Below are 23,115 nucleotides of genomic sequence, written 5' to 3' on the forward strand. Positions count from 1 at the left end.
AGTCAACGTCGTACGACCTTGCTCCGGCTCCGGCTCCGGATCATCCGGAATAAAGATGGGGTGGGCGCCGGTGGCGGAATTGACGACGTCGGACCCGGTGCCGAAGAAGGTTGATTGTGAGAGACCGGCGCCAGTCCAGATCCAGTATCGGATCCTGGGGTCCCCAACGGCACGAGGCCGTCGAATCCGAAGAGGCCGAATCCGAAGGGGCCCCTGCTGACCCCGCGGAGCCCGAAGACCCACCTGAGGATGCAGCCCGCTCAAAAACGAGACGCATGGCCTCATAAAACTCTTATTTGAGCGGGGGTCGATCCGGTCCCCAGAAAGGGGGGGAAGACTCAGAGTCGACCCTGGCGACGGCTCCACAGAACCGTGCTCAGAACGTCGATGTCCCCTATATGCCTCGTCTGCCGACAGGCGTGGCAAAGACGAAGTCCGCTTGGACTTCTTCTTCTTATGCCTCTTACCTTCGGATGACCTCAAATACGAGGAAGAGGACTTGGGGCTCCGGGAGCGGTGCCGCGACCATGACCTCCGCGGAGTCGTGCCGACCGAAGACGAATGTCGGGCCGCAAGAAGCTTAAGGGATCTCTCCCTCAAGGCCTTCGGCGCCATGGCCCGATAGTCGGAGCACGAGGTGGAATCGTGGTCCTTCTCCAGACACCAAAACAAACACGGTGCGGGTCCGTCACCGACATGGTGCGATGACACGCACCACATGGCTCGAATCCTGTCATCCTCGAAGACATGACTTCAAACAGTCAAAAAAGCGTCGACAAACAATCAAAGCAGGGTAGCTCTTTCCAGAACTGCGCTTAACCGGCACGGAAGGAAAAGAACTGACGTACACGCGCAGAGACGCCGTCTATATAGACAACCGTGACGTCATAGACGGCTCCAACGACGCTGACAACGCCCGCGGAGCTGGTCGACGTACGTGGATCCGAACGACGCCGCCCGACGGCGCGCGCGCAGGGTACTGCTCAGAAAAAAGTCCTATTCGAAGCTGACTCCAGGGAATTCTAAGTTAAGGAAGCTGTAGCTAGAAGTCTCTATCAGATAGTTATTTTAAACTTGTATTACACACACTATAAGAAAGGCTGTTACAAAATGTGCAAAAAGGTTTAGATGAAAAAGTGCTTCCAAAATATTGATTTTAGTAATACCTACATACCTTAGTAATACCGCCTAAAAAGATTAAATGTGTCATCAGGAAGCTTCAAGTGATTCCATCAATTAAAGCCAATACCAGCTTCCAAGCACCCTTTACAATTGCAGATTAACCATTTGTGTGCACTTAACATTTTTTCTTGGTAAGCAGCCATCCTGGCAAGAAGGCTTTTTTTTAAGCTGGCTGTGCCTCCCATGGTTTCACAGCACAGGATACTCCCTGCCTTGCACTTTACCTGAAGCATTTCAACTGTCAGAATTAACCGCCCTGGCATGATTGTCTTTTCAAAGAGAGTAGGGGAACTGTTTTTCTATGGGCATGTCATGCCCCTCGGATCCCCACCACGTTGGCCACTACCGAGCACCATAAAAGCCTTTGAAATTAACAGGACATTTTTATGTCACTAGAACAGCAGTCCTGAAAATACCACACATTCTCAACTGATTTGAGGCTGCTATCTACGTTAATTCCTGTTCACTGAAAGTGGGCTTAGTATCTTGATACTTAGTGCTGTTCGCCCTTCTGCTAAACAACTGTTGCCATGGCTTCCAGATAAATGGGTGGTCAAACAAGATGGGTTTCACTCCAACATGGTCTACTACTGCTGACCTTGTAAAGAATATGAAGCCATGAAAATGCATGCTAAATGAGACAACGTAATAATATACTGTATGAAAAAGAAGTGCAACTGGGCACGTGTTAACTTTGTGGAGGCTCGACCATTACAAAGCAGAGAATGAAGGTCAGAATCAAAAAGAAGTTCCTGAAACATTCGACAGTGCGTCCAATAACCTAGTTTTAAAGGCATAGAGAAGAGAGCGAAAGATTCCAGGGAAGAAGTAAAGGACACTATAGACTGTCAAAAAACAAACAACCTAATTGAAAAGAATGGTTTCTTACCTGTAATCCCAGTTCTCTTAGCAGAAGCTCCATTGAAATCATAAGCACTGAATAGCCCCGCCCACGTGCAGGGATCTCAGAGTACTTTTTCATAGTATATCATCTTAAGTTCGCCATTCTTCAGGAAGGCCTTCAGTCACTTAAGGTAAAGAACATTATGCAGCCTATATGAGCAGGCTACAATGGCCCAATCCTTCACACTGCACTTAAAAAGGGTCAAATAAATCATATAACCTTATCATTCAAAGGTACTGTTTTGAAAAACAGCTTAAATATCTTTCACAAACCCTTTTTCTAAGGTAAAGCGATGAAGGATAGATGGACTGTGTAGCCCCATAGGCTGTCATTATTTGAGTTTAAAAGAGAGTCTGCACCTTTTAGAACCCAGGGACCACCAGTATCCGATCATACTCAGCAGGTGGCAGTTGCTTCAGTTCTTTTTGACTGGATGGTTGAATGATAGGTCGGTACCGTAACTGCCTCTGTTTTCTCCACCGGGGAGGCAGGCGGGCTGCTTATGACTTAAATGGAGATCCCCCTAAGAGAGAACTGAGATTACAGGTAATGATAAATTACTTACCTGTAATTCTAGTTCTCTTCCAGAGAAATCCTCATCAAAGTCATAAAGACTATGCGGTGACCCCAGAATACATATTAAATATACACAAGGAGGAAGGGAGCATACTGCCTCTCATACCAGCACAGTTCACACCATTGCATCCTGGTAAATGCTGTACACTTTCTTCAAAGCTGCTGTAGATTTTTTCTCCAAAGCTGGTGCAGTGGGTGCTGTTATCTCTAGACATGTGTTTCTGTGTTTAGCCCTTCATCATTAGAGAGCAGAAAAAAGTCATGTAGGGTTGCTGGTTTGCTTCCCAAGTCTTCACTGGTCACAGTACCACTCCACAGGCGCATCCTCGGTGAGCCCGTCGGCTCAGTGGCTCAAGGGAGCCTTTTAAATACAAAGGAAGGAGGGAGCACACTGCCTCTTATCCCAGCACAGTTCACCCCCATTGCATCCTGGTAAATGCTGTAAGCTTACTTCAGAGATGTTGTAGTTTTTCTCCAAAGTTGGTGCAGATAGTGCTATTATCTGTAGACATGTTTTTCTGGGTTCTGACCTGGGTCAGTACAGTTTGTTGAGAACTACTCGGAAACAATGTAACGAGTAGAAAGGCATCAAAAATTGTCATGGAGCAGTCCATCGAAAGGGCATTCCCCTTTGTTCCTGATCGGTAGAACATGTATGTGAAGTCTGGGCATATTTTGTTGTTTTTGTCCACAAACAGGTTGATTTGTGGCTGCCCCCATTCCCGAAATATGTATTGAGTGATATCCTTGTTTAGAATCCAGTCATAAGCTTCTGCAAAGTTGTGAGTTTCCTTGGGTGTTTTGTGACCCTGGCAGGTGAATCGCAGAGACAGTTAGGCCCCCTGGCCAGTAGCCACTTCCAGATGGCTTGTGCTTCCAGCGACAGAGGACAGGGGCGAGTTCCTCCTTGTTTGTTTGGATTATGCATTGTGGTTGTGCTGTCTGTATTAGGAGAGAATTTGTCTTTATGGATGGATAAAAGCAGTTCAGGGCAGATGGACTGCTCTGAGTTCCAACATGTTTATGTGCTACAGCTGCTCCTTGTCGGACCACAAGCCTTGAATTTGTAGAGAGCCCTTGTGCGCTCACCAACCTTGGAGGGAAGCAGTGGCCTCATGTGTAATCTGGCATTGGGGACAATGAACATGCAAGAGGCCATCCACCCCCAGCAGTGATGCCACTTGCCTGGCTGATGGACGAGGAGTGTGTAGGAGAAAAATACATTTCGTGTTGATTCTGTGTCCAGGTAGTGTAGTTTTTGAGTCAGTATTTGAGTGGACTTTTTGAAGTTGACTTGTAAGTCCAGAATCTGCAAGGTGTTGCAGCAGATCTGATCATGCTCTTGTGCAAGCACTGGGAAGTAGGTTTTGATCAGCCAGTCGTCTAAGTATGGGTAGGCAAATAATTTCTTCCTCCACAGGAATGCTGCAACTACTGCCATGCAATTCAAGAATGTGCGAGGTGCTGACTTGAGTCTGAAGGGAAATACCTTGTACAGGAAGTGCTTGGATGCTACTTTGAAGCGGATACATTCCCGATGTTTCCTGATTATCGGGATGTGGAAGCAGCCATCTTGAAGATCGATGTCACACATCCAGCCCCCATGATGGGGTTTGGGGTAGATCTGGTGAAGGGCTAACATCTTGAAACTTCTCTTTGCGTATAAACTTGTTGAGAAGTCTTAAGTCTAAGATGGATATGTATTCTTCATTTGGGAATTTTTTTCCTTACAAGGAAATAACAACAGTATATTCCCAGCCCTTTTGAGAAGATGAGACTTCTTCTATGGCTTCCTTTTGAAGTTGAGTGTTTACTTCGTTTTGCAACAAGGCTTGTTGATGCACAATGTTTTCTTCAGTGGTACAGCAGGGGGAGGGGACTTGAATTTGAGTGAGTAACCATTTTGAATAATACTCAAGACCCACTTGTTTCTTATCTTGCCACTCTCGTCCACATGTTTGACAATACTTTTCCCCACTGGAGTGGGGAACAGAGAAAGGGGAAGTGAGAGCTCATTGCTTTGCAGTTGTTTTGGAAGATTATGCTGATGAACCAGAAGCTCCTTTTCTTCGAGCTGGACTGCGTGGATGGTAATGTGATCTGGCTTACTGATGTGGTAGTCACTGAGGGGTCTGAACCCTCTGACGGCAAGGTTGCTGATCGTAAGGCCTGAACTTGCGACGGAATTCCTTTCCTTTGTCTAGACTGACAGCCCTGAGTGTATCTAGCTCAATTTCATCCTGGCAGTTTCATCATCCCCAGGTGTGCCAAATAGCAAATTCCCTGCGAATGGCAGGTTCAGTATTCTTTGTCAGGCCTCAGGTTTTAGGCCTGTAAGTCTGATCCATGAGGTGCGCCAGGAACAAATCCCATGGGAGTAACCATGAGCCGCAAGGACAGAAGCGTCCGCAGCCGTACTAATCACCTGGTTTGCAACCAGACCGTCTTCATGTAGGATTTTCCAACAGAGAGTCCCAAAGTGATCTGTCATATCTTCATAATAGTGTGGAGGCGCTGGCCACCTTCATAAAGGTTGCAGATGTACCGCACATCTTTTTGTCTAAAGAGTCAATTCGTTTGCTATCCTTATCCAGAGGAACTATTGACGATGATTCCACCCAATGTGTTTTTCTTGCAGCTACAATCATTACAGAATCTGGTGGAGAATCAGATTTCAAGAAAAGTGGGTCTTGGTCAGGAGCCTTGTATTTTTTCAAGTATACACGGTGGCCACGCTCATAAAGAAGCTGGAGTCAGAAAAAATTACATTGCATGCTCCAACAGACCTAGGAACATAGGAAGGAGAGGTCTTGCAGCAGTTCTGTGATGGAGCGTCTCGAATATGACAGATGCTGATGAGACAGGCATGACAATATTCAGCTTTGCAGTTCCTCTAATGAGAGCCTCGTTAAAAGTAATGAGGTCGTCCAGAGGAAACCCTCACAGGAGGTGAATATGACAATGTTGGAGAGTAGCCTCTCACCGATGACCGAGATGTGATTGACCAAGAAGGTGTTCTACGTTCTCTCTGAGACCTGGACCAGTGATACCAAGAAGATCTGCTTCTGTGAGGTGTTCTAGATCTCGACCTTCGTCTTCGAGGAGCCCTAGACTGTGATCTATGTCTCTGTGGACACCCAGACCTTCTTGAATATCTTGCCTGTGTCTGAGGAAGAACATTTGGAGAAAATGTAGCAAGAGGAGTACGTTTTGGTGTTGGCGTATGATGAGAAACTAGATGGTCAATATGTTTGAGAATACTCAAACCTTGACTCTGATGAGGTTCACCACTTTCTTTTTTAGGGTTCCAATCCCACTTGGAGATAGGTAAGTGGCTGGACACTATTTCGCAACTAGGGAGTCATGACTGCCTGAAAGCTACACAACTGAAAGTTCTAAGGAGTGAGAGCAGCTATTCAATGTCGATCTTCTATCTCTCAACGGTGATCTAGATATTTCTGTTTGATAGGCAGCATGCTGTAAATTCCCAACCGTTGATGAATGTCCCGACATCGACGTTTGTGGTAGTTCTACTGGAGGTACATGTTGTGTCAACGTCACCCCAGGGCCCGCTAAATGCCTTCACGTAGAACGTGGAGACTTTGATGTGTGCTTTGACGTCGATCTCCGGGGTGATGTTGATCTACCTGAAAGCGAAGGTTGGTGTCCTGTAGCTGATATTCTGTGCGAGGCTGAATGAGTGGACAGTATGTCTTGACTTTGATTTTGAAGTCTTTGCAGTATGGGGCCTCGAAGTCGACACTCTCTGGGTCGATGAGGTTGTCAGCGAGCACCTCGATGGGGATCTTTCCAATGTTGTGTGCTTCAACATCAATGGGGATTGCAACGGCAAACATACAGGTATTTCCTCTGAAGTCGATTTCCTACCTGCTGACTACAATGGGAAACACTTGAAGGTGCTACCATTCCTCTCTCCTGAACGGCGTGCTGCTTAATGTTCTTCCTGTCCTTCAGGATGATAAGAAGGAAGACAATGTACACTGAGTGCGGATCAGATTGCACCCTCTTTTCGCCACCTGAAGGGCACTGGATGAAAAGAGATGGCATTTTGTGACAAATACTTTTCAGTCGGGAAAATAGTGTTAAGTACAGGCACTTAAAAATGTTGAATGAAGTGAAAATGTTAATTCTAAAAAAAAATGGTGACAAAACTGACAGCAAAAAAACAAAACTGTACAGATCAGTACTCCAGAATCCTCACTGAAGGAGCCAGAAAAATAGCTCACCTAACTGTCACCTTTGGGGTATGATGGGAAAACAGGATGTCCTGGAGTTCCTAAAGGGATGGTGCCAGTATTCTCTTGATATGCTTTTAATGCTGTCTGTTAACTAACACTGCCTATGCATTTCCTTGCAGTTTTCTCTTCTGTAAAGGCTGTTTGCATTTTATGCTCTTTTTTCTGATTTACAGAAATGCTGGAGTGTGGAGAGATGTTTATTAAACAAAAATTCAATGTAAATTAGGCATTTTTGCCTTTAACATAGGCTGCATAGAGGTATGTAAATACATATACACACACACACACACACACTTTTCTAGGTAAAATGTTTATGTTATACATATAAAGAATATATATTTAATATGTACTCCGGGGTCCCTGCACGTAGTTGAGACTATTTGGTGCTTATGACTATTGATGAGGATCCCCTGAAAGAGAAGAAACCATTCCTTCTCTCTTATGGGATCTCTGATAATCATAAGCACCGGATAGAGTAGAATGCCCATCCCCACCAATTGCAGTGCAAAAAGACAGAGGAATGGGTAATGTAGCCATTTAAACAAATAGATTTCTAAGAACATTTTGTCCTACTTGAACATCTCTTCTGACATCCAAGTCCAAGCAGTAGTGCTTGGTGAACGTGAGAACAAATCTCAATGTAGCTGCTTTGCAAATTTCAGTTATAGGGACATTTCTCACTAATGCTGCAGCAGCCGCTTTGCCCCTAGTAGAACGTGCCTTTGGTCCAGCTGATAAAGTCTTGTTGTTTTTTTTATAGCATAACAGACTGCAGGACACTATCCATCGGGAGATGGATTGTTTGAAGGTGGCTTAACCTCAGTGGACCAGGCCATAATCAACAAAAAATTGGTCCTATCTGCATATGGCAAGTGCATTCTCTAGATACAACTTCAAGACCCTAATTACATCAAGAGCATGAAGGGATCTTTCAGGTGAGATTAAAGGACGCTGAAAGAATGTTGGTAATGAAATAGTACGATTGATATGGAAATCCGAAATAACCTTCGGGAGGAACTTCAGGTGAGTCCTCATGCCAACTTTGCTAAACTGAAAGACTTGTATGGTTCATGGGAACATAATGCTGTGATCTTGCTAACCCTCCGAGCTGATGTGATTGCTATGAGCAAAGCGTTTTTCCAAAAGAGATGTTTCAGGGATGACTTGTAAATGGGTTCAAAAGGGTTCTGCATGAGCTGCGAAAGAACAATGGTAAGCTCCCAGGGAAGCGAAGGACAACTAATGGGAGGGAAAACCTTCTACAACCCTTCTAGGAGTTCCTTGATCATGGGGATTTTGAAAAAAAACTGGTCTCTGAAGGACATTTTCTGTAAGCAGTAAGGCCTGTCAATTGAACTTCAACTGAAGAGAATGTCAAGCCACATTTTGCCCAATGTAATAAGTGTAGAAGAAAAACATCTTCCTTGCAAACTGCAGGGTGTGCGTTTTTGGAAGAACAGCAAATGTAAAATCTCTTTCACCTGAAGGCATATGCGGAATGGGTTGAGGGCGCTTAGCCTCCCTGAGGATGTCCATGCAGGCTTGTGGCAGGTTCAAGGGTCTAACCTGCACTAGCTAGGAGCCATGCAGCCAAATTCAAGGAGGAGAGATTGGGGTGAACCATCTGGCCTTCAGATTTCGCTAGCAGGTATGGTCTGCATGGCAGCTTGAGATGTGAATGCTCTGACTGGTGAAGCAGGTCCATGAACCACCACTGGTGTGGCCACTCCAGAGGTATTAGGACCATCCTGGCTCTCGACTGTGCCAGTTTGATGAGGATTTCCGGCATCAGGAGAATTAGCGGAAAAGTGTAGAGAAATTTGCCAGACCAACTAATCAATAGTGCATTCCTCAGTGTCCCTGGTTGGAAGTATTTTGAGGAAAGCCTTTGGTATTTTTTGTTGTCCACGGTGTCAAACAATTCGATGCTTGGAAAGCCCCACTGTTTGAAGATCTGTTGTACGACGTCACTGTGCAATACCCATTCATAGTTTTCTTCTAGCACTCGTCCGAGAGGGTCTGCTAGAGCATTTTGTACACTTTGAAGCGTGATTCTCAGGCTTATGACTATGAGCCAGTTTTAGATTTTTGAGCCTAGTGTGATAAGAGTCTGGACCTCGTACCCACCTGCATCTTAAGGTAGTACATTGTTGTTGTACTGTTTGTATGAAAAAGCAGTGATTGAGTTTTGAAGGATGGGTGAAAAGCTTTCAACACCAGAAGAACTGCCAGGAATGCGAGGAGATGGATGTGATAAGACATCTCTCTCGGGGACCATGTGCCCTGAATTTGGTGGTGATACATGTGGGCTCCCCACCCTAGTAGTGAAGCATTCATCACTACAATCTTGATGGGGAACCTACTGATGAAATGGCATTCCTTGCAGAAGGTTGGTTCTGTAAGGAAATGCCTCCTTGGCATGGTTACCCCCTGACTTTTTGCCTTTGCTGATGCCAAGTTATGATTTGAAAGTGTGCTGAGGCCTGCTAACCATGCCCCAGCACCAGTGTTCTTTCCCTAACCTGTACCTTTGTCTCCACAATTGGCACACCCTGGCATCCAGGTAAGTCCCTTGTAACTGGTACCCCTGGTACCAAGGGCCCTGATGCCAGGGAAGGTCTTTAAGGGCTGCAGCATTTCTTATGCCACCGTGGGGACCCCTCGCTCAGCATAGACACACTGCTTGCCAGCTTGTGTGTGCTGGTGGGGAGAAAATGACTAAGTCGACATAGCACTCCCCTCAGGGTGCCATGCCAACCTCACACTGCCTATGACATAGACAAGTCACCCCTCTAGCAGGCCTTACAGCCCTAAGGCAGGGTGCACTATACCACAGGTGAGGGCATAGGTGCATGAGCACTATGCCCCTACAGTGTCTAAGCAAAACCGTAAGACATTGTAAGTGCAGGGTAGCCATAAGAGTATATGGTCTGGGAGTGTCATACACGAACTCCACAGCACCATAATGGCTACACTGAAAACTGGGAAGTTTGATATCTAACTTCTCAGCACAATAAATGCACACTGATGCCAGTGTGCATTTTATTGTAAAATACACCCAGAGGGCATCTTAGAGATGCCCCCTGAAAACATACCCGACTTCCAGTGTGGGCTGACTAGTTTTGCCAGCCAGTTTTGCTAGCCACATGAGGAGAGTGCCTTTGTCACTCTGTGGCCAGGAACAAAGCCTGTACTGGGTGGAGGTGCTTCTCACCTCCCCCTGCAGGAACTGTAACACCTGGCGGTGAGCCTCAAAGGCTCACCCCCCCCCCCCCCCCTTTGTCACAGCGCCACAGGGCATCCCAGCTAGTGGAGATGCCCGCCCCCTCCGGCCATGGCCCCACTTTTGGAGGCAAGGCCGGAGGAGATAATGAGAAAAACAAGGAGGAGTCACTGGCCAGTCAGGACAACCCCTAAGGTGTCCTGAGCTGAGGTGACTCTGACTTTTAGAAATCCTCCATCTTGCAGATGGAGGATTCCCCCAATAGGATTAGGGATGTGCCCCCCTCCCCTCAGGTAGGAGGCACAAAGAGGGTGTAGCCACCCTCAGGGCTAGTAGCCATTGGCTACTAACCTCCACGACCTAAACACCCCCCTAAAGAACGAGTTACTTACCTTCGGTAACGACTTTTCTGGTGGATACATTAGCTACCTGTGGATTCCTCACCTAATGAATACTCCCATGGCGCCAGCATTCGACGGAAATCTTCTTCCTAGTCTCTGCACGTCGACGAGGACGTCACTCTAGCCCACGCGACACCGTCTGACGTCATACAGGCAATAAGAGGTCCTCGACGACGTGCCGACGTCAGTACCAACATTTTTTACGTGCATGAGAACAACAACCCAATGCAATGAAAGAGCAAGGCAACATCCCATAACCTTGTAAAATACACAATATTGCAATGAATAGCTGTAAATTTAATATAATGAACAAATATATGCAAATCATGTATGTACACAAAGATATATACACATATATATATATATATATATATATACAGATAAATATACACAAGTATCCATATATACAACATCTATACCTTGAAGACCAAGAGGAGCGCACTCAAGGATTACTTGGTAAGACCAGAAAGGCAACGGGGAGGCGGGTGGGACTGTGAGGAATCCACAGGTAGCTAATGTATCCACCAGAAAAGTCGTTACCGAAGGTAAGTAACTCGTTCTTCTGATGGATACAACTACCTGTGGATTCCTCACCTAATGAATAGACCCCCAAAGCAGTACCACGCCCGGTGGCGGGTGCCTAAATGGACAAACCAAGAAATCCTGCAGCACTGACTGTGCAAAATGGCCGTCCCTTCTGACCTCAGAGTCCAAACAGTAATGTTTCGCAAAAGTGTGAAGGGACGACCAAGTTGCGGCCTTGCAGATGTCAACCACAGGAACACCTCTGGACAAGGCCGAAGTGGCCGACTTAGCTCTGGTGGAATGAGCTCTAATGCCCTCAGGAGGATCCTTCTTTGCCAAAGAGTAACAGATTTTAATGCAAAGAACCACCCACCTGGAGAGTGTTCTCTTGTGGACTGCCTTTCCTCTCCTCTTGCCCACGTACCCGATGAACAGCTGATCCTCCAGCCTGAAATCCTTTGTTCTATCAATAAAGAAGCTCAATGCCCTCTTTGGGTCCAGACGGTGCAGTCTTTCTTCCTCTTTAGAAGGATGAGGCGGAGGATAGAACGTGGACAAAGTAATTGTCTGAGCCAAATGGAAGGGTGAAACAACCTTCGGGAGGAAAGCAGCCTTGGTCCTCAACACCACCTTATCCACATAAAAAGTTGTATAAGGGGGCTTTACCGATAAGGCCTGCAACTCACTCACTCTCCTTGCAGATGTTATAGCTACCAGAAAAACTGTTTTTATAACCAAATACCTTAAGGGGCAAGAATGCATAGGCTTGAAAGGGGACCCCATAAGGAAAGTCAGGACCAAGGACAAATCCCATTGCGGCATAACAAATGGTTTGGAGGATATTTATTTAGAAGACCTTTCAAGAATCTGATAACAATAGGGGATTTAAATAACGATGGTTGGTCTGGAAGACAAATGAAGGCTGACAAGGCCGACAAATAACCCTTAATGGTAGCCACTGCACAACCTTTCTGCGCTAGAGATAGAGCAAAAGACAAAACGTCCGATAGATGAGCATGTAAGGGATCAATCTGCCTCTCTCCACACCACGCAACAAATTTAGACCACCTATTAGCGTAGATAGATTTAGTGGAGTGTCGCCTGGCCGCTAATATAACATCCACTACATCAGGCGGGAGAGAGAAGGAACTCAGGTTGCCCCGTTCAATCTCCAGGCATGTAGGTGCAGACTCTGGAGGTTGGGGTGTAAAACCTGCCCCTGCGACTGCGAGAGGAGGTCTGCCCTGAAAGGGAGACGGAGCGGAGGGCACATTGAGAGTTGGAGAAGGTCGGAGTACCACACCCTCCTTGGCCAATCCGGAGCTATTAAGATGACTAGCGCCCGGTCTTGGCGAATCTTCCTCAATACTCGAGGAATCAAGGGTATGGGAGGAAACGCGTAAAGCAACTGGCCGCACCAGGTTATTTGAAACGCGTCCCCCAACGCTCCCTGCATCGGATACTGGAGGCTGCAGAATAACGGACAATGCGCGTTCTCCAGAGTGGCAAACAGATCTACCCGAGGAAACCCCCACCTTTGGAAGATCAAACGGGCTTGATCTGGATGGAGACGCCACTCGTGGTCTGCCGAGAATTGGCGACTGAGACCGTCCGCACGTACATTCAAGACCCCGGCCAGATGATTTGCTACCAAGCAAATGTGATGGTCCTTTGCCCAGGACCATAGTCGAAGAGCTTCTCTGCAGAGAAGGTACGACCCTACTCCTCCCTGTTTGTTTATGTACCACATCGTGGTAGTATTGTCCGTCAGGACCTGTACCGACTGACCACGAAGGGAAGGGAGGAAGGCCTTGAGAGCCAGACGTACAGCCCGTAACTCCAACAGATTGATATGAAATATCTGCTCCTCTGGAGACCAAAGGCCTTTGATCTCCAGATCCCCCAGATGGGCTCCCCACCCTAGAGTGGAAGCATCCGTTATGACCGTGGCCACTGGTGGCGACTGCGCGAACGGCTTTCCTTGTGAAAGATTGTTGCTCGCAATCCACCACTTCAAGTCCACAGCAGCATCTCTGGAGATCTTGACAGCACCTTCTAGATCTCCTTTGTGTTGAGACCACTGCCTTCGGAGGCACCACTGAAGAGCCCTCATGTGCCAGCGAGCATGCGTGACCAACAGAATGCAGGAGGCAAACAGACCGAGCAGACGAAGGACCTTGAGGACTGGAACTACCGCTCCATTTCGAAACATTGGAACCAATTCCTGAATATCTTGAATCCGCTGAGGCGGAGGAAAGGCTCGACTCAATGTTGTATCCAGTACTGCCCCTATGAACAGGAGGCGCTGAGAGGGCTCCAGGTGAGATTTGGGCTCGTTCACCGAAAAACCCAGGTCGAACAACAACTGAGTCGTTGACTGCAGATGATGCGACACAAGCTCCGGCGACTTGGCTTTGATCAACCAGTCGTCCAAGTAAGGGAATACTGCTATCCCCTTCCTTCTGAGCTCTGCCGCAACCACCGACATCACCTTCGTGAAGACTCGAGGTGCTGAAGTAAGACCAAACGGAAGGACCGCAAACTGATAGTGCTGCAATCCCACCATAAACCGGAGATACTTCCTGTGTGACTTGAGTATCGGGCTATGAAAGTAAGCATCCTGCAAGTCGACAGACACCATCCAATCTTCCTTGTTCAACGCCAAAAGCACCTGAGCTAGGGTCAGCATCTTGAACGTTTCCTGTTTGAGGAACCAATTCAAGATCCTCAGGTCCAGGATTGGTCTCAACCGACCATCCTTCTTGGGAATCAGGAAATACCTTGAGTAACAACCTCAACCCCTTTCCTGCTCTGGGACCAACTCTACCGCGCCCTTTGAAAGGAGGACTTGTACCTCCTGTTCTAGCAACAGGAGGTGTTCTTCTGAACAATAAGATGGGCAGGGCGGGATGAGGGGCGGGAACTCCCGAAAGGGAAGGGTGTAGCCTTTTCCCACAATACTGAGAACCCAAGTGTCCGTTGTAATAGTCTTCCACTTGCGGAGAAAATGCTGTAATCTTCCCCCTACAGGAGAGGAGTGAGTGGGAAATGGTGGAAGCCTAAGGCTGCTTTCCCTGCTGCACCCCTCCAGAGGACGAGGAAGAGGCAGAGTGCTGCTGAGAGGCTCCTCTGGTGCGGGCCCTCCCTCTCCCTCTAAAAGATCTATAGGGATGGGAAGAGGCAGGTTGCTGGAATCTCCCCGAAAGGAAGAGGAGGAAGAGCCACGCCCAAATCCCCGAAACCTCCTGAAAATCCTGGAAGAGGCAGAGGAAGAAGGAGCTTGGAGTCCTAACGATTTGGCTGTGGCCCTGCTCTCCTTAAAACGTTCCAAGGCCGAATCTGCCTTGGCGCCAAACAGCTTGTCCCCATCAAAAGGGAGATCCAATAGGGTTGACTGCACATCCGCAGAAAACCCCGAATTACGGAGCCAGGCCTGTCTCCTTGCCACCACAGTCGTGCCCATTGCTCTGGCCACCGAGTCGGTCGTGTCCAGCCCAGACTGAATAATCTGGGTCACGGCAGCCTGGGCATCTGAAACAACATCCAAAAGACCCTGGGGAAGCTCCGTAAATGATGAGGAAATGTCATCCATAAGAGCATGAATATATCTCCCCAGGATACAAGTTGCGTTGGTGGCCTTCAACGCCAGACTACAGGACGAAAAGATTTTCTTGGACTGCGCATCCAGTTTCTTCGAGTCCCTGTCCCCAGGCACCGTCGGGAAAGAACCAGGCGCTGATTTGGATGAACAGGAGGCCTGCACCACCAAGCTCTCCGGTGTAGGGTGCCTAGAAAGAAAGCCAGGGTCAGTTGGTGCAGCTCGATACCTCCTGGCTACGGCTCTATGAACCGCTGGGGAAGATACTGGTCTCTTCCACACCTCTAGCACCGGATCCAGCAAAGCGTCATTAAACGGCAATAGAAGCTCTGCCGCAGCTGAGGCCGGATGAAGCACCTCTGTCAGAAGGTTCTGTTTTGTCTCTGCCACCGGCAAAGGCAGGTCTAGAAAACTAGCTGCCTTCCGTACCACTGCGTGAAAGGAAGCAGCCTCCTCCGTGTATTCCCCTGGAGACGAAAGATCCCACTCAGGGGAAGTGTCCAGCCCACTGGCTGTATCTAGACCATGCAGTCCATCAGCCGAGTCCTCTAGTTCTCCTTCTTCCAGGACTCGTTGGTACTCCTGCTCCTCTAATAACCGGAGAGCACGTCTCCTCGAATGAAGCCTCTGTTCGATACGCGGAGTCGACAATGCCTCAGCCGAAGCCGAAGATCAGCGCCGATCTTCAGAAGCCACCGACGCCGCGTCCGGCGCCACAGGTAACTTCGGCGCCGATGAAAGAGCACTCGGAGCGGATGGACCCACTGGAGTCACAGGACGAAATCCCGAAGACGGAATGGAAATCTCCGGGACCAATCCCTCCGAAGTCACCGGAGTGGCCACCGGCGCCGACACCGGCGCCGAGCCCACGTTCCCAAAAGGGAGAAAGGGCATAAAGGGTGCCGGCCGTAGAGGCGCAGGATCACCCAATGAAAAGGCCAACGGGCCAGCCGGAGCACCCCCTGGAGCCATCTGTTGGAAGATGGTATACATCGCATTCAGGAATGCGGTACTATCGGCTCCAGGGGTGGGAAAAGCCGGATACTGGGGTGCCTGTATCGAAGGCGACCCCGACGCCGGCCTCGACGCCGGAGACAACACCAGAGGCTGCAGCACTTCAATCACCGACGCCTGTCCAGGTGAAGTCGGTGACGCCGGAGAGGGCAACGGCGTCGATGGATGCGGCGTGACCGTGGGACTGACCTCCCAAGTCCTCTGGCGCCGATCCGAAGACCTGGAACGAGTCTCCTTGCTTGAAGGGCGCCGTGATTCTCTACGGCGCCGGGAGTCTCGATGACGCCGATGCCTTGGCGAAGAAGACTTCTTATGATGTTTTTCTTTTTTCTACTTCGCCATAAACAACTTCGCCTCACGTTCCTTGAGGGCCTTTGGATTCATGTGCTGGCATGAATCGCAAGTCGAGACGTCGTGGTCGGAGCTTAAACACCAAAGGCAGTCGGAGTGAAGATCCGTAACTGACATCTTGCCCCCACACTCACGACAAGGCTTAAAACCCGACTTTCTCTGCGACATTATTACTGCAGCGAAGGACTACGCAGCAAAAAATACACTGTAACCACAAAAGTAACAGTTGCTCCCTCGAAGATAACCGATTCGAATGCACGGAAAAAAGGGAACTGACGTCGGCACGTCGTCGAGGACCTCTTATTGCCTGTATGACGTCAAACGGCGTCGCGTGGGCTAGAGTGAAGTCCTCGTCGACGTGCAGAGACTAGGAAGAAGATTTCCGTCGAATGCTGGCGCCATGGGAGTATTCATTAGGTGAGGAATCCACAGGTAGTTGTATCCATCAGAATTGAGTATTTAGGAGCCCCCAGAACCTAGGAAGATAGATTCCTGCAACCTGAAGACGAAGAAGGACTGCTGACCTGAAGTCCTGCAGAGAAGACGGAGACACCAACTGCTTTGGCCCCAGCCCTACCGGCCTGTCTCCCCACTTCAAGAAAAACTGCAACAGCGACGCGTCCCCCAGGGTCCAGCGACCTCTGAAGCCTCAGAGGACTACCCCGCATCTAAAAGGACCAAGAACTGCAGAGGACAGCGGCCCTGTTCCACAAAGACTAAAATTTGCAACAAAGAAACAACTTTTAAAGGACTCCATGTTTCCCGCTGGAAGCGTGAGACTTTCCACTCTGCACCGACGCCCCCAGCTCGACCTGCGGAGAAACAACACTACAGGGAGGACTCCCCGGCGACTGCAAGCCCGTGAGTAGCCAGAGTTGACCACCCTGAGCCCTCACAGTGACGCCTGCAGAGGGAATCCAGAGGCTCCCCCTAATCGCGACTGCCTGCTTCAAAGAACCCGACGCCTGGTAAAGACACTGCACCCGCAGCCCCCAGGACCTGAAGGATCTGACCTCCAGTGCAGAAGCGACCCCCAGGTGGCCCTCTGCCTTGCCCAGGTGGTGGCTACCCCGAGGAGCCCCCCCCCTTGCCTGCCTGCTTCGCTGAAGAGACCCCTGGGTCTCCCATTGGAAACCAATTGCAAACCTGACGCCTGTTTGCACTCTGCGGGTTTACTTTTTGTGCTGACTTGTGTCCCCCCTGGTGCCCTACAAACCCCCCCTGGTCTGCCCTCCGAAGTCGCGGGTAACTATCTACTGGCAGACTGGAACCGGGGAACCCCCTTCTCCATTGAAGCCTAAGCGTTTTGGGCACCACTTTGACCTCTGCACCTGACCGGCCCTGAGCTGCTGGTGTGGTAACTTTGGGGTTGCCCTGAACCCCCAACGGTGGGCTACCTTGGACCCAACTTTGAACCCTGTAGGTGCTTTACTTACCTGCAAAACTAACCAATACTTACTTCCCGCAGGAACTGTTGAATTTTGCACGGTCTAGTTTTAAAACAGCTTATTGCCATTTTTGCCAAAACTGTACATGCTATTTTGTTGATTCAAAGTTCTTAAGCTACCTGAGTGAAATACCTTTAATTTAAAGTATTGATTGTAAATCTTGAACCTGTGGTTCTTAAAATAAACTAAGAAAATATATTTTTCTATATAAAAACCTATTGGCCTGGAATTGTCTTTGAGTGTGCATTCCTCATTTATTGGCTGTGTGTGTACAACAAATGCTTAACACTACCCTCTGATAAGCCTACTGCTCGACCACACTACCACAAAATAGAGCATTAGAATTATCTCTTTTTGCCACTATTTTACCTCTAAGGGAACCCTTGGACTATCTGCATGCTATTTCTTACTTTGAAATAGTACATACAGAGCCAACTTCCTACAACTTCCATTTCAGGGAATGCTTTGTAAGAAGGGATAGATTAATTTTGCCGCCCCAGTTGCCCATGAGCTGGTTCCGCTGGTCCTCAAGACATTTGTAGTCCGGAAGATACAGGAGTGCATCGAGTTGAGGAGGGGTGAAAATGCCCTCATCATGGGATGAGAGGCTTTCATGAGAGAGTAACAATTCTGAAGGACTGTTAACAGTCTCTGCTCCGAAGGGCACACTTTTGCCTGAATGGTGTTGATAGAGGCCCTCAAATAATGCAAAGTCTGAACAGGGATTTATGTTGAAGGAGATTGCAGGGCCAGTTGTAATGCAGTTGGACTTCTTGAGAAGTGGAGGCCTTGATTAGACAATCGTCTAGGTATGGGCAGATGAAGAATCAATGCTTTCTGAGGTTGGCAGCTACTACTGCCATGCACTTCGAGAACTTTTGAGGTGCTGACTTGAGGTCAAATGGAAGTACTTTGTATCGAGAGTGATCCTGCCCTACTACGAACCTCAGGAATTTGCAATGTTTCTTGGTAATTGGTACATGAAAGTACACATCTTGAAGGTCTATGGAGCACAACCAGTCTCCCTGTTGTAATTAAGGATAGATCTGATACAATACCAGCATCCAAAACTCTTCTCACCAAATCCATTTGTTGGCTACTTTTAGGTCGAAAATGGGTGTGAACCTGTTCTTTTCTTTCTTAACCAAAAATTATTTGGAATAAATGCCTGTTCCCAGTTGACTGTGCTTCCATTGCCTGTTTTTGTAGGAGGATGTTGACTTCTGACCTCAGTAATGTGAGATGGTAATTGGACGGTTTCGGAGGTATGGGCGGTGGGGGACTGATCAACCTTGAACAATACCTATTTTGCACAATATTCAGAACCCAGGCGTCTTGTGTTAATTTTTGCCACTCAGCCAGAAAATTAGAGATGCTTCCCCTACTAGAGTGGGTAACAGGAAAGGGGAGAAGGAGAGGACTCATGGTTTGGATACTGTTGCCTGTTTAGTGAGCAGGCTGTTGGATGGATCTTCCTCTCATCTGCTTTCGTTGTGGTTGGTAAGGTCTTTGGTGTTGCTGCTGTTGTCTACCTTGATACCATTGAGGGGTTTGAACCCTCTGAGGGTAAAATCGGCGTTGATAGGGTCTGAAGGATTTTCTTTGTTCTTTTGGTCTCTCTAGATCCACAGCTTTAAGGGTTTTTATCTCAGTTTTCATGTGCACCATCTCATCATAAGGGTGAAGAGGGTGGAGCCTGAGAATGGTAGGTTTTGGATCCTTTTTATGAGACTCCGGCATGAGAGATGTTAAATGGAGCTAACCATGTCTCCTTAAAGCTACTCCGTGACAGTATTCATGGGCTGCTAAGAGGAAAGAATATGCTGCCACTCTGATAACTTGAGTGGACACCACTAAGCTCCCATAAACTATTTCCATGAGCTCTACCCCTTTGTCCTGGGAAGATGCTCTGCGAAATGCTGCATAGTGTCCCACAGAGCTCTGTCATATCTGCCGAGGAGAGCAGTTGCACTGACTGCTTTCATGGTTGCAGGCCACAATGTCTGCAGCACTGCTGCAACAGAGTTCTGTTTCTTACTCTGCTTATAAGGAGGGACTGATGATGGTGTAGTGGCATGATGCTTTTGGGCTGCTCAGGTAACCCATAGAGTCTGGAGGCAGACCAGAGCAGGGGAAAATAGGATCGTAGCCCAAAGGCCGACATTTCTTATGTCGCCTTGATGCTGAAGCCTTAACTGAGGCCGGGATCAAAAAAGTTCTATGGCTGGCTCTAGTGGGCCAGGGATCAGCAGCAGTAGTAATAGTAGTGGTAGTCTTGATGCTGTACGCTGGTATAGTCTCTCTAATATTATAGATGTGGAAGGTGTAGGAACCAATACCTGTACGTTACGTTTTGCAGCTTCACATATCAGGACCTCCTGGAATGTAGTAATGTCATCCACCGGAGAGCTACAAGGCAGTGGAGAGTCGGACAATGTCAGTGAGTATCCTCTCGTATCGGTGGAAGTAGAATCTCTAGATCAATGCCAGGATCTTGTATATGACCTAGATCTTGACCTTGATCGGTGTGAGCAATATCACTGGTGAGAATGACACAAAAATGGTGATGAGCACCTGGAACTATGTTGTCTGTGATGGTGAGAGCAACAGGAAGTTCGGGATCGTGATCCATGTTGTAGTAAAAGAGCCTCCATATGTGGTAGAACTGGCTTTGGAAGAGGCGCCGGCAGTGGCAGAGAAGATGGTGGCGGAGGAGTAGGTGGAAGAGATGGGGACGAAGAAGGTAGTACAATGGGAGAAAGAGATTATATTCTCGAATACTGAGAATCTGGGGATGAGTAAATGCATTTCCTCTTCTTCCCTGTCTCCTTATGTCTCCTCAATGTCGAAAAACTCAGACGGTGACACTGTATTATGTCTCAGAATCTATCTGCTCCTAAACGTCTTCCTCTGTCGGCGCCGCAAAGTCAATCCACTCCTTCCTGATGTTGACACTCCTCAACATCGAACGCAGTCTGAGTGTTGATGTATATGGACCTTCAACATAGACAACAATCTCTTTCTCGACGTCAATCCAGCCCTTGATGGCGAACAGGTGGGAGCCATACCTTGTCTCGACGTCAACCAGGACCAATGTCTTTTTTTGGGCTGGAACCCGCTTTTTGGACCTCCCACGTCCTTCAGAGGTACATTAAAGAGCCCTGATGGAAGACCGACCTTACCCTCGCTCTGAAGTCCTACACCTTCACTATGTGCTTGCTGTCTCCACCTACACGCAGTCCCGTGGAGGCAAATTTTCTCCCTCTCTCTCATGGTACGTCACAAAAAGTTCCTGCAATGATTACAAAAGTCAGGAACATGAGATACTGAAAGGCAAATGATGCAGACCTTGTGCGGGTCTGATTTGGCCTTCTTCCTCCCACAGGCAGGAACCTTGTCAAATAAATTGCCTTCTTTAGTTGACAAAAAAACCTTACTTTTCTGTCAGAAAAAGCAGGGAGAGATGAAAACTGTTGAGTAAAAGGGTAGTCATCAAATTCTACTGGAAATTTTTGATGAGAAAAAGCCTAAATGACTAGCTCAATGCTCCAGGATCCGGTTAACAGGAGCCGTTAAAAATAACTAAAGCATCTGCGACCTGCTGAGTATTATGGGATACTGGTGGTCCCTGAGATCTTAAAAGGGACAGACTCTCTTTTAAAGTCACAAAATGACAGCCTGTGGGGCTACACTGTCCTGCTATCCTTCATTTCTTTACCTGACAAAAAAGGGTTTGTAAAAGATATTTAAGCTTTGAATAATAAGTTTGTATGTTTTGCTTGGACATTTTCTAGGTACAATATGAAGCACAGGGCCATTGTAGCCTGATTCTATAGGCTGCATATTGTTCTGTATCTTAATGACTCTGCAGGCCTTCCCAAAGAAAAGCACACTTCTACACTTGTGATGATATACTATGAAAAAGTGCTCCAGGATCCCCGCACATGGGCGGGACTATTCAGTGCTTATGACTATCAATGCAGACCCCGCTTAAGAGAAAAAGGGTTTTCAATTGTGGATCTGGTTGGGACTCATTCATTCTTCAGGCAGAGAAATGAACTGTAGTGCAGAAGCATGCTGGCTGCCAAGAAAGAGAGGCCGATCAGTGGGTGGAGCTCTACTGTCTAGTGGGAAATAATCTCCCAATCACAGGACAGGAGGGATTGAAAATTAAGAATAAGACATTATGGCAACCAAGCGCACAGCATTTTTTTTTTTTTTTTTTAATTAACTCCCCTGAGGTGAGGATACCCATGTAAAAATTTGTAAAATCTCAAGGGTCCCCCATGAAGTTTCAGCTCTGTCCTCCAGTTGGTGATACTTACTAGGCCAGCACTGTAGTAACCAGGAAGGTACTTCTCACAGATTTGCACCAAACACCAGAAGGCTTGCTGTAATGGAATAAGAAAGTACATATCAGGCACTAGAAGAGCTCTGTGGAGCTTTACATGAAGAAACAGCAAAAAAAGGAGAAGAATGTCTCAGATTGGATTTAAGGCAAAGATGAGACCCAGAAGCAACGACAAGACTCCTCACATTGTGTGGACAACAGAGAAGACCTCTGATACAGATTTAAACAGTTCAAAAGTAGCGGATCACTAAAGAGGCATCTCACATTGACAGGCCTGTAAATAAGGAAAAGGTTACTTACAAGTGATAATGGCCTTAAAGGAGATATCAGTTCATAATAAGTAACTGCTGTACCCTAGATCCCAGAGCAATTGTGTATGACTGTATCCCTATATTTTGTTTTTAAGTCAACAAAGAAAACAAATTCTTCCTGTTAAATGGAAAGATCACTCATGATAAGGGTCACTCCTAGAATGCTTCACAGCAAGGTTATTTTCTACTCAGCCAGAACATCAGGATCTTGTGTCAATAGAAAGTGCACTTAATGGAGAAATCCTAGTCGTAAATAAATTAAACACTGTACAGGAAGATGTGGTATGAAATAGGGGAATGCAAGTGCAACTTATTACATGTAGCGGAGCTACTGCACAGAGCGTCTATGAAGAATCTAGTAGTACTTGCAGATGAATGATTTCTTGAAGGGGTGAATGTCCTGTTATCTGTTAATGGAAGAGAGATGGAATGTTATGAATTTGTGTTGTGTTGTGTTAAGAATTCTAGATTTTGGACTTAAAACAAGTGGCTTGCCACCTTGTCTTCTTATTGCACTCTGACGCCTGGCAGGGTAGCTGATGCCTGTGTTGCTCGTCCACAAGAGTTCTTGATCTCGTCAGCACGGGAGGGTAGTGTGTTGGTAGTTCACTGTATTGAATGCGATGCAGTTATTAAAGTGCGATGTGAGCCACATGGAGAAAGCTTGTAAGAGAGGATAAGGCGAAGTACAGTATGCAGCAAACAAGATTTTGCATTCTTTCAGGTCACAAAGGGCCAATGTTTTAACAACCAGCCTGAAGTCAGGTTTGAATTGACTCTGTAAGGAAGAGAGAACATACAAAGTGATGCGCTTCATGAAGTTGAACTAGTAGTTGATGTGGAATCAGAGCACTCTGGCCCTGTCTGATTTTAAGGAAAGAATCCATCAAGGTTCACTATTGTGAGACATGTTTATACTTCAGGTCACCTTCTCACAATAGCGAACAGCATGTTTTACAGGAATTATTTTGA

At 47.4% G+C, this 23,115-nt stretch overlaps 1 protein-coding gene across 1 annotated transcript in view; it reads right to left on the reverse strand.

Annotated features, from left to right (window-relative positions):
- The window catches only part of TBC1D10B (TBC1 domain family member 10B), a 255,385-nt gene that overhangs the window by 47,006 nt on the left and 185,264 nt on the right, over positions 1–23,115 (reverse strand). Inside the window, exon 6 of the mRNA XM_069244376.1 lies at positions 21,807–21,872. Coding sequence (XP_069100477.1) covers positions 21,807–21,872 — 66 coding nt within the window. The remainder of the gene's footprint in view (positions 1–21,806; positions 21,873–23,115) is intronic.

The sequence above is a fragment of the Pleurodeles waltl genome, chromosome 7 (assembly GCF_031143425.1).
Source record: "Pleurodeles waltl isolate 20211129_DDA chromosome 7, aPleWal1.hap1.20221129, whole genome shotgun sequence".
Classification (NCBI taxonomy): Eukaryota; Metazoa; Chordata; class Amphibia; order Caudata; family Salamandridae; genus Pleurodeles; species Pleurodeles waltl.